This window comes from Aedes albopictus, chromosome 1 (genome assembly GCF_035046485.1).
Source record: "Aedes albopictus strain Foshan chromosome 1, AalbF5, whole genome shotgun sequence".
Lineage (NCBI taxonomy): Eukaryota > Metazoa > Arthropoda > Insecta > Diptera > Culicidae > Aedes > Aedes albopictus.
In genome coordinates, this window is record NC_085136.1 from 320,277,247 (window position 1) to 320,291,395 (window position 14,149).

Below are 14,149 nucleotides of genomic sequence, written 5' to 3' on the forward strand. Positions count from 1 at the left end.
AAGGAACTTCTGGATTATTTCCTGACAATTTCTCAGAAGAAATCCATTAAGAAATATGGAGGAATACAAGGTAGATTCGTTAGTAGGAATTACTAAAGAAAACCAAGGATAATAAGAGAGATCTCATGTAGAAATTTCAGCCCCGTCAGAAAGAAATAGCGACCAGTAGAGAAGAATTCAGCAATCGCAAAATTTCATGAAAACCGTGTAAAAAATCGCGTGAAATTTATTTTACTTAAAAAAGTCTTGAAAAAAAGATTGAAGTGTAAAAATTCAGGCTCGAATAACACTTGAAGAAGCGGGCCATGTTTCGGTTGGTACGTAGAGCCGTAAAGATGAAGAAAATGAAAGGAGAAGAAGGATCTTCAGAAGGAGTTCTTGGAGGAATACCCAGATGGACATCCTGGACCAATCCCCGGAAGGGACACCAATTATGGTGCCTTAACACAATGAGCTAATGAAAAAAAAAAGTTTGATTATTATCCAGGGTGATTTTTTCCTATTGCCGGATAGTCAAGTCTGTATTTTCATGGTTTTATATGCACATCTCATCTATTATTGACCTATAATGATAAGCTACTTATGTTACACTTGGAAAATGATTGAGCCATTTTACAAAACGACAAAATTGTTGATGATGATATTGATATTCACGTGCTACCTCCTGTCAGATTTTCAGTAACTAAATTAGGTCGGTTCAATTTTTCTATTAGACTATTTAATTTTTCTCATGTTCAAATAAGAAGAAAAATTATGCTTGAAAGTAAGCATGAATTAACATTATTTACAGCTGGATTTGAAATGTTTTGAAAGCTACTGTGGCGTATACGTCTTCTATGTCATCATTGGTGGTTGCTTCAAATTTTTTCATGGATGTATTGCCTCAAGATTAATGTTAAACTATAAATAATTCGTGTTCGAGGAAACAAATTTAACAAAAACTTTAGTGTTGACAAAAACGGAATGAAATGTTGACGAAATCGGATAGTGACAAAAACGGATAGTGATAAAAACGAATACAGGTCGGACTCGATTATCCGGGTGACTCCAAAATTATTTCACCCCGGATAATCGAATCACCCGGATAATCGAGCCATGCTTCTTTTCTTTTATTTTTGATGTTCTTCAATCAAAAACTGTTCTTTAAACATGGAAGCTAACATACATGATGTTGTAGTGCCTAAACTTAACGTCAAATAATATTATAACCATGTTTTTCGAAAATAAAATTTTAGCTGAAAAATGTGAAAAAATAAAAACATTTTTCAAATAGGTTAAATCCAATTTTCAGGTGTTGTATTTGATGTTTATCACATTTTTTGTCATATTATAATCTTAAATCTTGTAAACAAAGCATAAACAATTTTTTTCCCGGATAATCGAGCCATTTTTGCCGGATAATCGAGCCCCGGATAATCGGGCCCCCGGTTAATTGAACCCCCGGATAATCGAGTCCGACCTGTAGTGACAAAATCGGAACATACCTGTATTTACAGCAAAACAAATGTAAATATGCTGCGGTTTCGGAAACATCTGTTCTTCGAAAAGGTCATTAGGCTGAATATGCCGAATAGGAACCTTTTCGGCCCAGTCATAAGGCTGAATACGTCATTAGGCCGAACAGGTCAATTAGGCCGAACAGGTCATTGGGCCGCAACAATCGTTATACCGCAAAGGTCATTAGGCTGCAAAGGTCTTTAGGCCGAAAAGGTCTTTAGGCCGAAAAGGTCTTTAGGCCGAAAAGGTCTTTAGGCCGAAAAGGTCTTTAGGCCGAAAAGGTCTCTCTTCTTGGCGTAACGTCCTCACTGGGACAAAGCCTGCTTCTCAGCTTAGTGTTCTATGAGCACTTCCACAGTTATTAACTGAGAGCTTCCTCTGCCAATGACCATTTTGCATGTGTATATCGTGTGGCAGGCACGAAGATACTCTATGCCCAAGGAAGTCAAGGAAATCTCCTTTACGAAAAGATCCTGGACCGACCGGGAATCGAACCCGTCACCCTCAGCATAGTCATGCTGAATACCCGTGCGTTTACCGCCTCGGCTATATGGGCCGAAAGGTCTTTAGGCCGAAAAGGTCTTTAGGCCGAAAAGGTCTTTAGGCCGAAAAGGTCTTTAGGCCGAAAAGGTCTTTAGGCCGAAAAGGTCTTTAGGCCGAAAAGGTCTTTAGGCCGAAAAGGTCTTTAGGCCGAAAAGGTCTTTAGGCCGAAAAGGTCTTTAGGCCGAAAAGGTCTTTAGGCCGAAAAGGTCTTTAGGCCGAAAAGGTCTTTAGGCCGAAAAGGTCTTTAGGCCGAAAAGGTCTTTAGGCCGAAAAGGTCTTTAGGCCGAAAAGGTCTTTAGGCCGAAAAGGTCTTTAGGCCGAAAAGGTCTTTAGGCCGAAAAGGTCTTTAGGCCGAAAAGGTCTTTGGGCCGAAAAGGTCTTTAGGCCGAAAAGGTCTTTAGGCCGAAAAGGTCTTTAGGCCGAAAAGGTCTTTAGGCCGAAAAGGTCTTTAGGCCGAGAAGGTCTTTAGGCCGAAAAGGTCTTTAGGCCGAAAAGGTCTTTAGGCCGAAAAGGTCTTTAGGCCGAAAAGGTCTTTAGGCCGAAAAGGTCTTTAGGCCGAAAAGGTCTTTAGGCCGAAAAGGTCTTTAGGCCGAAAAGGTCTTTAGGCCGAAAAGGTCTTTAGGCCGAAAAGGTCTTTAGGCCGAAAAGGTCTTTAGGCCGAAAAGGTCTTTAGGCCGAAAAGGTCTTAAGGCCGAAAAGGTCTTTAGGCCGAAAAGGTCTTTAGGCCGAAAAGGTCTTTAGGCCGAAAAGGTCTTTAGGCCGAAAAGGTCTTTAGGCCGAAAAGGTCTTTAGGCCGAAAAGGTCATTTAAGTATCCCCGACTCATTACTTAAATGGAGGTTTAAGTGTATAGTACCTCCAGGAATTCTTCTAGTGATTCCGAGAAATCTTCTTGAAATTCTTTCAGAAATTCCTCTAGCCATTCCTTCAGGGCTTTCTTTATGGCTTCCTCCAGAATACCTCTACCGGTTCTTCCAGAGAAATCTCTGGGTATTCCTTCAGGTTTTTCTTCAAGGTATTTTTCTTTGAATTCCTCCAGGCATTCCTGATGGTGTTTCTCTAGAAATTCCTGAATAGTTTCCTCCAGCAACTCTTCCTACGAATTCTGCTGAAATTTCTTAAAGATATATCCCTGAATCAGTCTGAGAATTCCTCCAAAGATTTTTTCTAAGATTCATCCAGAAGTGCCTCTGGTGATTCTTTCAGCAATTTTGGTCTAAGAGATTTTATCCAACGATACCCTCATAAGTTTCCCATGGGATTCCTCCAGGGACTCCTCTTGGCCTTCCTCTAGGAATTTCAGCTGGATACCTCAAGTAGTTCCTGTTGTGGTTGTTCAAGCAATTCCTCCCAGGACTCCTTCAGAAATTCTTACTGTAATACCTCCTGGAATTATCCTGGTATTCCTTCAAAAACCCTTACTGGAAAGATTCAAGGCAATCTTCCTCGGATTCTTCTTAAAGTTCCTTCGTTGAGATTCCTCCAGGAATTTCTCCAAATTTTTTTCCTATGATACTTCCAGAAATGCCTTAGATGATTCTTCCAGGGGTTTTTCTAAAAACTCATCCAGGCATTCCTCCAGAGATTTTATCCATGGATTACTCTAGAAATTTCTCATGAAATGCCTCCTGGAATTGATCTTTTCTCCAGGAATTCCAGTTGAATTTCAGGAGATAGCAAATCTCTAGTGAAACCCCATCAGGAATGTCTAGAGGAATCCTTAAGGAAATTCCTAGAATATATACCAGGAGGAATGTCCAGAGAAAACCCTGTGTGAATCGGTAGAGGTATTCTGGACAAATCCATTGAAGAGTCCCTGATGGAATCGCTGGTTACATTTTTGGAGGAATTGCCGGGAGGTAATCCCTAGGAGACTTCATGGAAGTACACCAGTTAGAATTGCTTAAGAAGGACCGGAAGAGCCGGAAGAACCGCAGGAGGTATTGCTAGAGGGAACCCAATTGGAATTCTTGGTGGTGGGTCAAAACGAGTTTCTGGAGGAATTCCTGACTAAAATCTCTGATGGAATACCTGGAGCACAGACTGTGCCTGGAGGAATCAACGGAGAAGATTGTTTTGAATAACCTCACCAAGAATTCCTGAAGTAATCCCAAAATAAATCTCTTAAGAAATCTGAAGAGTTCAAGATGGTGGCTTCTAATTCTTGATAATCCATGGAAAGCAATGCTCCAAACTGAATTTGGAACGGGTTCAACGAATACATGTCGGAAATCAATGTCCGATGCCATTTCAAAATCCTAGATGGCGGCTTCCAGTTTTTTATAAATCCATGGAAACCCATGCAACATGGATATTTTTGGAACTGATTCCACGAATAGATAACGTAAATCGATGTGCGACATCATTTTCAAATCCGAGGTGGTGGCTTTTGGTTTTTGAAAACCCATGTAATATGGATATTTTCGGAACGGGCTCATTCCTCATTGGTCACTTCTAACTACTCATTCCTAATTGTTCCTTTTCCACTACTTATTGAATCACACTCCTTACTCGTCATTCTTTACTTTGCAATGCTCAGTGTGAATGGGAACACTCACTTGCAAAGAGTTACACTCACTGGCTATTTTCTCAGAACAGAAGCATGCTATTAATAAACTGAGTATGGACTTTTACCTTTTAGTTTTATCTAAAAGTTTACCGAATAAAGTAAGGGTCACACACGCATACCAAAGTCGTGAGAGAGCCATGAAGGCGACTCTCCACGAGGTGAATGTAAAATACACTCACCTTGTGGAAAGTCGCTTTCATAGCTCTGTCACAACTTCGGTATGCGTGCGTGACCCTCACTTTATTCGGCAAACTTTTAGATGAACTTACCAGGTAAAAGTCCCTCATACACGGTTCTGAGCTGAGAAAATTGCAAGTGAGAGAAACTCCATGCAAGTGAGTGTTCCCATCCCTGTCAATGCTTACGCTTCACTGATTACTTTTCACTTACTCCTCACCCCTCACTCATCATTTCTCACTTTTTATTCCTCGCTACTCAGTTCTCACTCCTCACAACTCATTCTTCACGGTTTATTCTTAGTCCTCATTGCTCACTGCCCACTTCTCACTTTTTCAACCACGTTGATCCCAAAACACTAGCATTTTGGTATCAACGTTGCTGAAGAATGAATGGAGCAAAATTCTAATGCTTCATTGTTGATTGTTTCTGTTTATATTGAACATGTTTGCATTCGGAGATCGAACCCAGCACTCTCACCAAAGTCGGCTAAAATAACAAGCCGTTTAAAGTTTTAGCTGCATGGGCCTTATTGTCGGACACTATCGAGAAGTAATGTTCAGTCCAGTTATTTGCATCTTCCATCCAAGCACATACAATTCTTCCTATTCGTCAAATATTGTTTGACATCAAAGGAACGTGATTGATCATAATGGCTACATTCCGGCAACCATAAACTTTACGCCAAAGCGTTTCAACCCTCCACTTATTACAGTGGCCTCCGGCGGCGTCGTCGTTTTTTTTGCTTCCCTGTCAAATTCACGCTGGAGTCAATGACATCGAGCACGCAGGCACCGATCAAATTAGACAAAACTCAAAACAAGTTTACGCACCTAGCACAATAACCAAAATAACTCTCTGGTCAAGAATGAAATCGAACGGTAGGTGCAGCTACGGAACTAACAGAATGGGTGAGAACTATTTGCCTTATTGGATTTCTCAAAATGCCGATACAACTGAAGCGAAACACGTGCGGGTTTTCTGAAACGCTATGTTGAAGCGTGTTTGAGTTCGATTCCCGGATGATCTATGGTTCTAGGTTTGTTATGAAATTTCTTTAGGATCTCTTGGTCAAAAAGTGTCTTCGAGTCTGCAGCACTACAGTTCTCAATTAACAAAAGAGAAAGTTTTTCCAAGATATAAGAGCAATAAATTTATGATCTACAGTCCCCTTAACACCTGCAAACAAAACCAAAAATATTTGGCACATTAGGATAACTACTAATCAGGAAACTACGGTCTTGGACCATTTGGGAGGGGGGACCTATTTTGGGCACTGGCTGCTATAAATCCGTCAATTTTAAACCCACTTTGGTGAGAAATTGGCTGAGTTATAGCAGTAATAACTAGGTATGCACAAGTAGCTGCATTGAAAGCATATCAACTTCGATAGAATAGAAACAAATATGTTTCTATCACATAAGTTATTTTGATCATCTGAAAATCGATACATTCAATGCTGCTCCACGGTACATTAATAATTAACCTGGCTCTATTTAGCATAATTTAATCAGAAATTGAATGATATACATATACTATACATGGCATCACTCAATTCAAGTGGATTCGATACTAGCCAATTACGGTCAACGATACCGGCTACCGCCAGACCCACCAAGTGCTTGAATTTGACTGTCTGTAGTGTAGTTTCAACCATTCCAACCGCGCTTGCATCAGCCAATTTCTGCACGTGATTTTTGCACCAGAAGGATAAGAGCGGAAAACGAACGAATCAAGTTTGTGAGGGAGCCAGCGAGGTTTGTGGTGGGATTTCACCGACGACGACGACGTCGTTGGCGTTGACTTCGTTTGGTCAAACTCTTTCAGTATAAAACCGACTGAATTGTTCTTGATTAGGTACAGTTTGATTAGTTCTATTGCTTTGACCACACCAAACAAATTTTAGCAAAATGGCATTCAAGGTGAGATCAAAACGTGTAAACAGAATCAAGCCATGATCCTAACGGGAAAATCTTTGTTTTCAGTTCGTCACCTTCCTCGCTCTGGTGGCTGTTGCCCGCGCCGGAGTCATTGCTCCAGTTGCCTATTCGGCTCCTCTGGCGTACGCCGCTCCAGTTACCAAGACCCTGGTTGCTGCTCCGCTCATCAAGACCATCGTTGCCGATGAGTACGACCCCAACCCACAGTACTCATACTCGTACGGAATCTCCGATGCCCTGACCGGTGACCAGAAGTCCCAGCAGGAATCCCGCAGCGGAGATGTCGTCCAGGGATCTTACTCGCTGGTGGACTCCGATGGCTACAAGCGTACCGTTGACTACACTGCTGATCCGATCCACGGATTCAACGCTGCTGTGCGTCGCGAACCTCTGGCCATCAAGACCGTTGCCCCGGTCGTTGCTGCCAAGACCATTGTTGCCCAGCCTGCCTATGCTGCCTACGCTGCTCCAGTTGCCAAGACCATCTCCTACGCCGCCCCAGCTGTGGCCAAGACCATCGTCTCGCAGCCAGCTTATGCCACGTATGCCGCTCCTCTGGCCACCAAGACCATTGTGTCGCAGCCAGCTTACGCTAGCTATGCTGCCCCAGCTTACTATCACTAAGTGATGATAAGATTGATTGTTGTACGGACTGAATGTTGATTGAATGTTACCTGTCTAATTTATTGTCAATAGAATACTGAATAGATGAAAAATCATCCAAAAATGAACTCCTGGTTTAAATTTGATTTCGACTCTTAGAAAACATTTTTAATAGTTTTAGTGGATAAGCAAGCTCTATATCATTTAGAGAAATGGATTCCTTTTGCCTTAGTATAGATGGATTCTTCGCATTTATCAAGCAAAATCATACAAACAAGTATCGTTTAATACAAGTGTTTAGGCGATGAAGAAAGTTGACTACCTTACAATAAAGAATCTAATTTTCTCAGCATGAAATTGATTAATCGCTCGTAGCTGATACTCCAGTTTAATCAACCTATGCTATGAATTTGCAGAATGATAATAGAATTGGCTGGTGGTGTATGGTCTTCATCAAACTTCCCAACCAGGTTGAAACGTCTGCTAACTTGATACGTCGGAGAAACCGAGGATCGATGCGCTACAATATCCAGCGTTTTTCAACAGACGATGCAGTAATTAATTATCACCAGAAGCTGGACGAGCGAAAAAGTGAGATAAACGAGAGCGACGTTCTCAAAACTCTGTGCGAGTCTATCCACGGAGTGATAAATACAGCAACGCGGAAGGTGATAGACACTTCTGAAAGACGATCTAGGAACAGGTGATTCGACAAAGAGTGCCAGAGTGTAATGGGCGAGAAGAATTTTGCCGAATGCTGGTGTCGGGAACCCGTAAGCAGTGCAATGAACAATATAGGAAAACAAAGATAACCGAAAAACGAATTCACCGGAAAAAGAGCATGAAGAAAATGTGATTACTCAGGACAAGGTTGGAACAGAATGATATGCGGAGGTTTCGCGAAGCTTATTTAATTTTAGTTGGAGGGAGCACTTCGAGAAATTGGTGGGAATGGAAGAGCGACAGACATAATCCGAATCGACGACGACGAAGTCTGCGGAACCTCCAACGCTATATGAGGTCAAGACAGCCATCAGAGGGCTGAAAAACAACAAGGCTGCTGGAAAGGACGAACTCCCGGCCGAGCTTCTCAAACTCGGTAGTGAGCAGCTGTATCAACTCTTACACCGTATCATATTGAAATTATTTGATGGGAAGAGGAGGAAGTGCTTGCTAGTTGAATGGATGATTCATTTGCTCTCTATATTAGACTAGAGTGCACGAATTATAGAGGAATAAAACTTCTCAATTCAGCGTACAAAGTTTGTCCGGATCCGGTATTCTGTTTAACAGGTTAAGGCCGATAGACGAGCACTTCGTCGTCGAATTTCCCACCAACGACCAACGAATATAGCTCAACGATGATCAGATGTTCACCCTACGTCAGATTCTCGATAAATTTCGGGAGTACAGCTTGCAGACCCATCATCTGTTTATTGATTTCAAAGTGGCGTACGCTTCAATGAAGAGAAACGAGCTATGGCAGATAGTGATAGAGCATGGTTTTCCGGCGAAGCTAATTAGACTGAATCGTGCGATGCTTGACTGATCGAAATTTATTGTACAGGCTGCGGATGAAATATCGCCATCGTACGTAACCTTAGGCGGATTGAAGCAGGGTGATGTTCTTTCCAATTTACTGTTCAATGTAGTACTGCAGTGCTTCCCAAACTGTGCGCCGCGGCGCCCTGGTGCGCCGTGAACCTTTCTCAGGTGCGCCGCAGACTTTTGTGTTGTGACGAAACAAAAAGAGTGTAGTCGTTATTTGAATTGCGGAACACCTTATTTTTTTTTGTTTGGTAAAACTATGTTACAAAAATAAAAGAAATTAATTATTACAAAGGATTAACATATCACGATACACAGAACTTTACAAATGCACAAATAAAAGACATTGCAAATAAACGCAGGACAACACTGAACACAAATTAGCCCTGTTATCCAGATGGATAACATCTTCCGATCACAGGATGACGAGGTTTCATTTATTGGTTTGGGTCCATCAGTCATCCTGGAATTGTATTTTAGTTGGCAGTATGCTTTTTAGTTCACAGCATTTGTTGCTGTGTTCATAGCTTGGTTTTGTCTAGGAAAACTAATCCTAATCGGGCATCCCGTTTCGGGTTTCGATACTAGAGCTCTATGACTTGAAGTCTGTGTCAGGGAAAGGTTTACGTATCTAGTACTTAATCGCGGCCCGAAATGGCCTGAATGTTGGCAATCGAAATAGGATTGCACTTCATTGGCCTCTATCCTGCCAGAACCCTATAAATGTTAATTAATACTAGGGTAATATTTACAAGTTAAAATTCAACATGTAGCACAAGGAACGAACGAATATTGAACTTTAAACACATTAAACAATTATTCTGTCTTATTATTGAAACAAATATTTATACTCGTAACAACTAGTGTCGCTTCAAAAATATTTGTTCTATAGGATTTCTGTTATTTTTTTAAATATATCAACTGAAAACAAATTTAATTTTTTTTTCAAAATGTGAGTTTTTAAAATTGTTTTTTTATTTGACCTGTTAAGCTTAGCTACTGATTTTACTATAACTTGTCGTCCAAAGTTTTAATTTTAGGAACCATATTTACAATCTTTTCCGAGTAATTCGGAACAACTTTTTTGTCAACATCACTTTCATAGAACAGTTCAGCGGCATGCGAGATTGCTGTTCTAACAGTGTGAAGAGCTAGCTGGAATCTTTTTGAACTGCATTGTTTTGTTGGTTATACGCGGTCATTTATGACCACTCCAGCCCCAAAGAGTTAAGTTGAAATTTATGCAAATAAAAAAATCAATAAAAGCTCACCTGGCAGGTTTCGAAATTTTCCAAAATAAATAAAAGTGTTTGTAAGTGTTGCTCTGTAATTTCCGCAAAAAAAAACAAAACTTTGGTTCTGGAAATTATTTTTAATTCAATTAGAATTCGTGAATTATTGCATACGCTTTAAAATTTTTGGTTGAAATATTAAAAATCAGCGGCTTGCTCTACCTGTCCAGCTGAGTTTTTTTTATAAAGTTTCTGCGATGAAATCCACATGATTTTTGAAATCTTACAAATAATGAAATTATCTTAGATAAATGAACCTAAAAAAAAAGTTTTCCAAATTTTCTTTGGATTTTAAGAACAATTTTGTATTTGAAATTTTAAAGTGAAAATTGTGTAAAAACTAAAAAAACTATATTAAAAACTTTGGTGCGCCGCGACATTTTTGGAAATTTCACAAGGCGCCGTGATAGCAAAAAGTTTGGGAACCTCTGTAGTACTGGAAGAAGCAATTAGGGGAGCTGGTGTGCCAAGGAGTGGAACCATTCTAACGCGATCACATATACACCTAGGTTTCGTGGACGATAATGACATCTGATGTTTTGTGGCTTCTCAGTCTTAACAAAATCAAAACGCTGTTATGTTGTCCGACGTTTTGGTTCATTTGGGACCCTTTTCAGGAACCCAATAGTAACGGTATTCTTGTCGATTATAGTGCTGAACCACACTGAATGAGAACACTGTAGGGTAACCTGGGGTAATACGCACCCCCGGGGCAAAACGCCTTCACGCTATTTCACTATTAAAGTGAAGTTCCGTCAGATGCAAGCAAACTAGACGTAAAATTGAGCCTAACAAGCCCAAGAATCACGAGAATATTCGAATGAAAAGCATGGAAAGCGATGATTTCCCACATTTGGAAAGATTGTCTAATTTGAAGCGCACGTGATTTAAGCGGTTGTGCGCCGATTATATGGAATCAGCCTATTAACTACCATCCGCCTCCTACACCTTCCATTTGCTGCCGTAAATAGTAAGATGGAGCCGCCTGGTATTTCATTAGAATTCAAAGCGGAAAATGCCAGAGGTCGTATTGCCCCGCCTCAAGGTGCGTTTTGCCCCCAACAGTTTGTCAGCACCCAAAACGTAACACTTTTTTAAATTGTTAATTTGATTCGGTAAAATTGATATCACGTGGACCAAAAGTTGACGTCACTTAGTTTAATAAGCAAAGCAACTTTCAATACGCAAGACACCCATAAAGTCACCTTAATCTTAGTGATTGGACCACGTTTGCTTAGGGGGTGCATATTACCCCACCTTCCCCTAATAATTGAGTCCCTGAAGAAGGCCCCAGACCGAAACGTCGGGCAAAATAAAATAACAGCGCCAAGCTTGCTAATCAATTAAAACATTCGTGATATGATGCGATTTGCATTCGCCAACGAATGCCAAACCAACTACCCGTACCTACGAATTGCACAGAACCGACTCGACGCTGATCAGCCTTGTTGGCTATTCCTTTTCGCCATTGAGTAGGTTGCCGTCCAGTTAAATCTTTCTTTTCATCGCTTTCGATGATGTTCATGAGCTTATCGCGAAGCATCGTCGGCTGGAAACTTTTATATATAGTGTCGGTATAGGCAAATATTGCATCTGTGTGCGTGTCGAGCGTTCGTGCCGTAGCCTCTACAACCATCCCATTCGGTGTGGTTCGGCTGTTCGGGCGAGCATGTAGCGGCACTGAAAGATTGGAACGAAATCGTTTGCGATTTATATCATGTTTGTTTTGCCACCTCTTCGCATCTGCTCGAGTTATGGAAGAGGCGTTCAAATCGTCTTAGAGAATTGCTGTTGCGAATCGGGCCTTTTTAGGTCCAACTGATTTTGTCCGGTCGTTTTTAACGGCCATGAATCGTGTACGATGAGAGAAGTTGATTGGAGATGCTTTGGAGTTTTTGAACGTAAAGTGCTGCGAACAATACTCGGCGGAAAAGTGGAGGATGACATTTCGCGGCTTCACATGAACTAGGAATTGTTCCAAGTATATAGAGAGCGATGTCATTAAGCAAAGAAAACACAGTAAGGTGCGGTGAGCTGGGCACGTAACTCGTATGCTGGAGGAACAACAAACTAAAACTAAATTCAGCAGAGAACCAGGAAGTGGCCGTCAGTTTCATGGTATGACATCATGACATCAAGATGATTATAGGAGATTTGAACGCTCAGATTGACCAGGATGCTAATTTAAACCGGCAGCTGGAAAGTTCAGCGCCCCCCAGCTGATGAACGTGATTGATTTCACCACCTATAAGAGCATGAGCAGACCTGCTTCTTCCGGGAGAAAAGGCGCCACCTGGAAGAAGCGGAGTGCGAACAAATGGAACTGCTGCGCCATTTACAAGAAACACGGAAGGTCAACCACAAGCTCAATGCATCCCGCAAAGGCTTCATGCCGCTTGCAGGGATAGAACGGGAGTATCTTGAAGGTGGTCGAAAGGTAGAAACAGCACTACGACGAACACCTGAATGGTGTGGGGAGCGCAAACATGGAGGACTACGGCATCGGCAGAAATGACTGCGTCAGTACAGTAGGAAGCAACAACGAGCCAACTCACACGATGAGAGAGGCTAAGGATACCATCCAGCAGATCAAGAGGAGTGGAAGGATCCTCTCCTTGTCTACAAGAAATGTGACAAGTTGGAATGTGAGAACTTTCGAGCGATTACAATTCTCAATGCCGTCTACAAAGTGCTATCCCAAGCCACCTTCCGTAGTCATTCTCCCAAAGTAAATGAGTTTGTGGGACGCAACGTGGGTAGATCAACTTAGAATGGTGCGTCATTTTCCTGTCTGTTAAATGCATGAAAATTACAACATCAAGATGTGAAAGCTGCTACTACAACCATTCCAAAAACTTGTTCTGCTCCTGGCTCCCTCTATCTATATCGGATACTTAATGTTGGAGCGTCTTTCCTTGATGGGTGACAAAACCTTTCTTCAAATGATCAGTCGTGAATGGATTGCTGGTACCCTACCGGAAAGCTGGAAGCACAGTATTGTAGAATCTATTCCCAAAAACTCTAGTCCTGCAAACGACGTCGCTAGTTACCCACGCCAGCTCATCAGCTGCGTAGCTGTGGTTATGAAAAGGATGGTGAACGACAGACTGACTGAGTTCTTCTAAGAAACCCGTAAATTGGACTACAAGCAGCATGCCTTCCGACCCAGCTGCAGAACCGGAATATACCTGGCTTCTCTAGTACAAATTGTGGATGACGCTGCGAAAATCGGAGACCACGTCGAAATAGCGTCTCTGTATCTAGCCTAGGCTTATAATCGAGCATGGACGTCCGGTACATTGACCAAATTAGTATCCTGGGGCATCTCAGGTTTTCTGCTTGAGTTTGTATGAAATTTTCTTGACGGACGAACTTTTGAAGTTCTCGTAGGAAACCACAAATCCAAAATGACCACTGAGGAAACGGGAGCTACATAAGTGTCGGTAATTGCGACAGTGATTGGCAGTCCGATACTCACAAGGATATTCGTTCAAATCTTCGGCGTTACCATATGTAGACCGACACTTGACATTCCAGAATCACTTCTCCCAGATCAAAGAAGCTGGACTCCACCGTATTAATCCTTGAAGCTGGAAGTCCAGAGTAACATTAATTGACAGAACCATGCAATCCTTTTTTTCGAAGGAGTTCCAACCCCACGCAAGTTCAAGTAAACTTTCGTGAGAGTATCCAGGAAAGATGCCTTAGTTCTAGTCCTACTCTTAATTCTAATTCTAGAATGAGTGTAATCAGTTTCGTACCTTTTAATTCCGCCCTATGTTGCTTATCCTTTGACAGATACGCGTATTTCGACTACCACTTGTAATCTTCCCCAGTGTCAGTTATCCTGGATTAGTTATTATGGATAACTGACACTGAGGAAGATTACAAGTGGTAGTCGAAATACGCGTATCTGTCAAAGGATAAGCAACATAGGGCGGAATTAAAAGGTACGAAACTGATTACACTCATTCGAAGAGG

The 14,149-nt window shown here is 41.6% G+C and overlaps 2 protein-coding genes across 7 annotated transcripts in view; one reads left to right on the forward strand and one right to left on the reverse strand.

Annotated features, from left to right (window-relative positions):
• Window positions 1–14,149, reverse strand: part of LOC109411053 (papilin) — a 392,526-nt gene that overhangs the window by 226,137 nt on the left and 152,240 nt on the right. The window lies entirely within an intron of this gene.
• LOC109398584 (cuticle protein) lies at window positions 6,217–7,456 on the forward strand. The gene is made up of 2 exons (XM_062847210.1): window positions 6,217–6,707; window positions 6,771–7,456. Exons 1-2 carry the CDS (start codon window positions 6,696–6,698, stop codon window positions 7,347–7,349), a joined length of 591 nt encoding a protein of 196 aa, XP_062703194.1. The 5' UTR covers window positions 6,217–6,695; the 3' UTR covers window positions 7,350–7,456.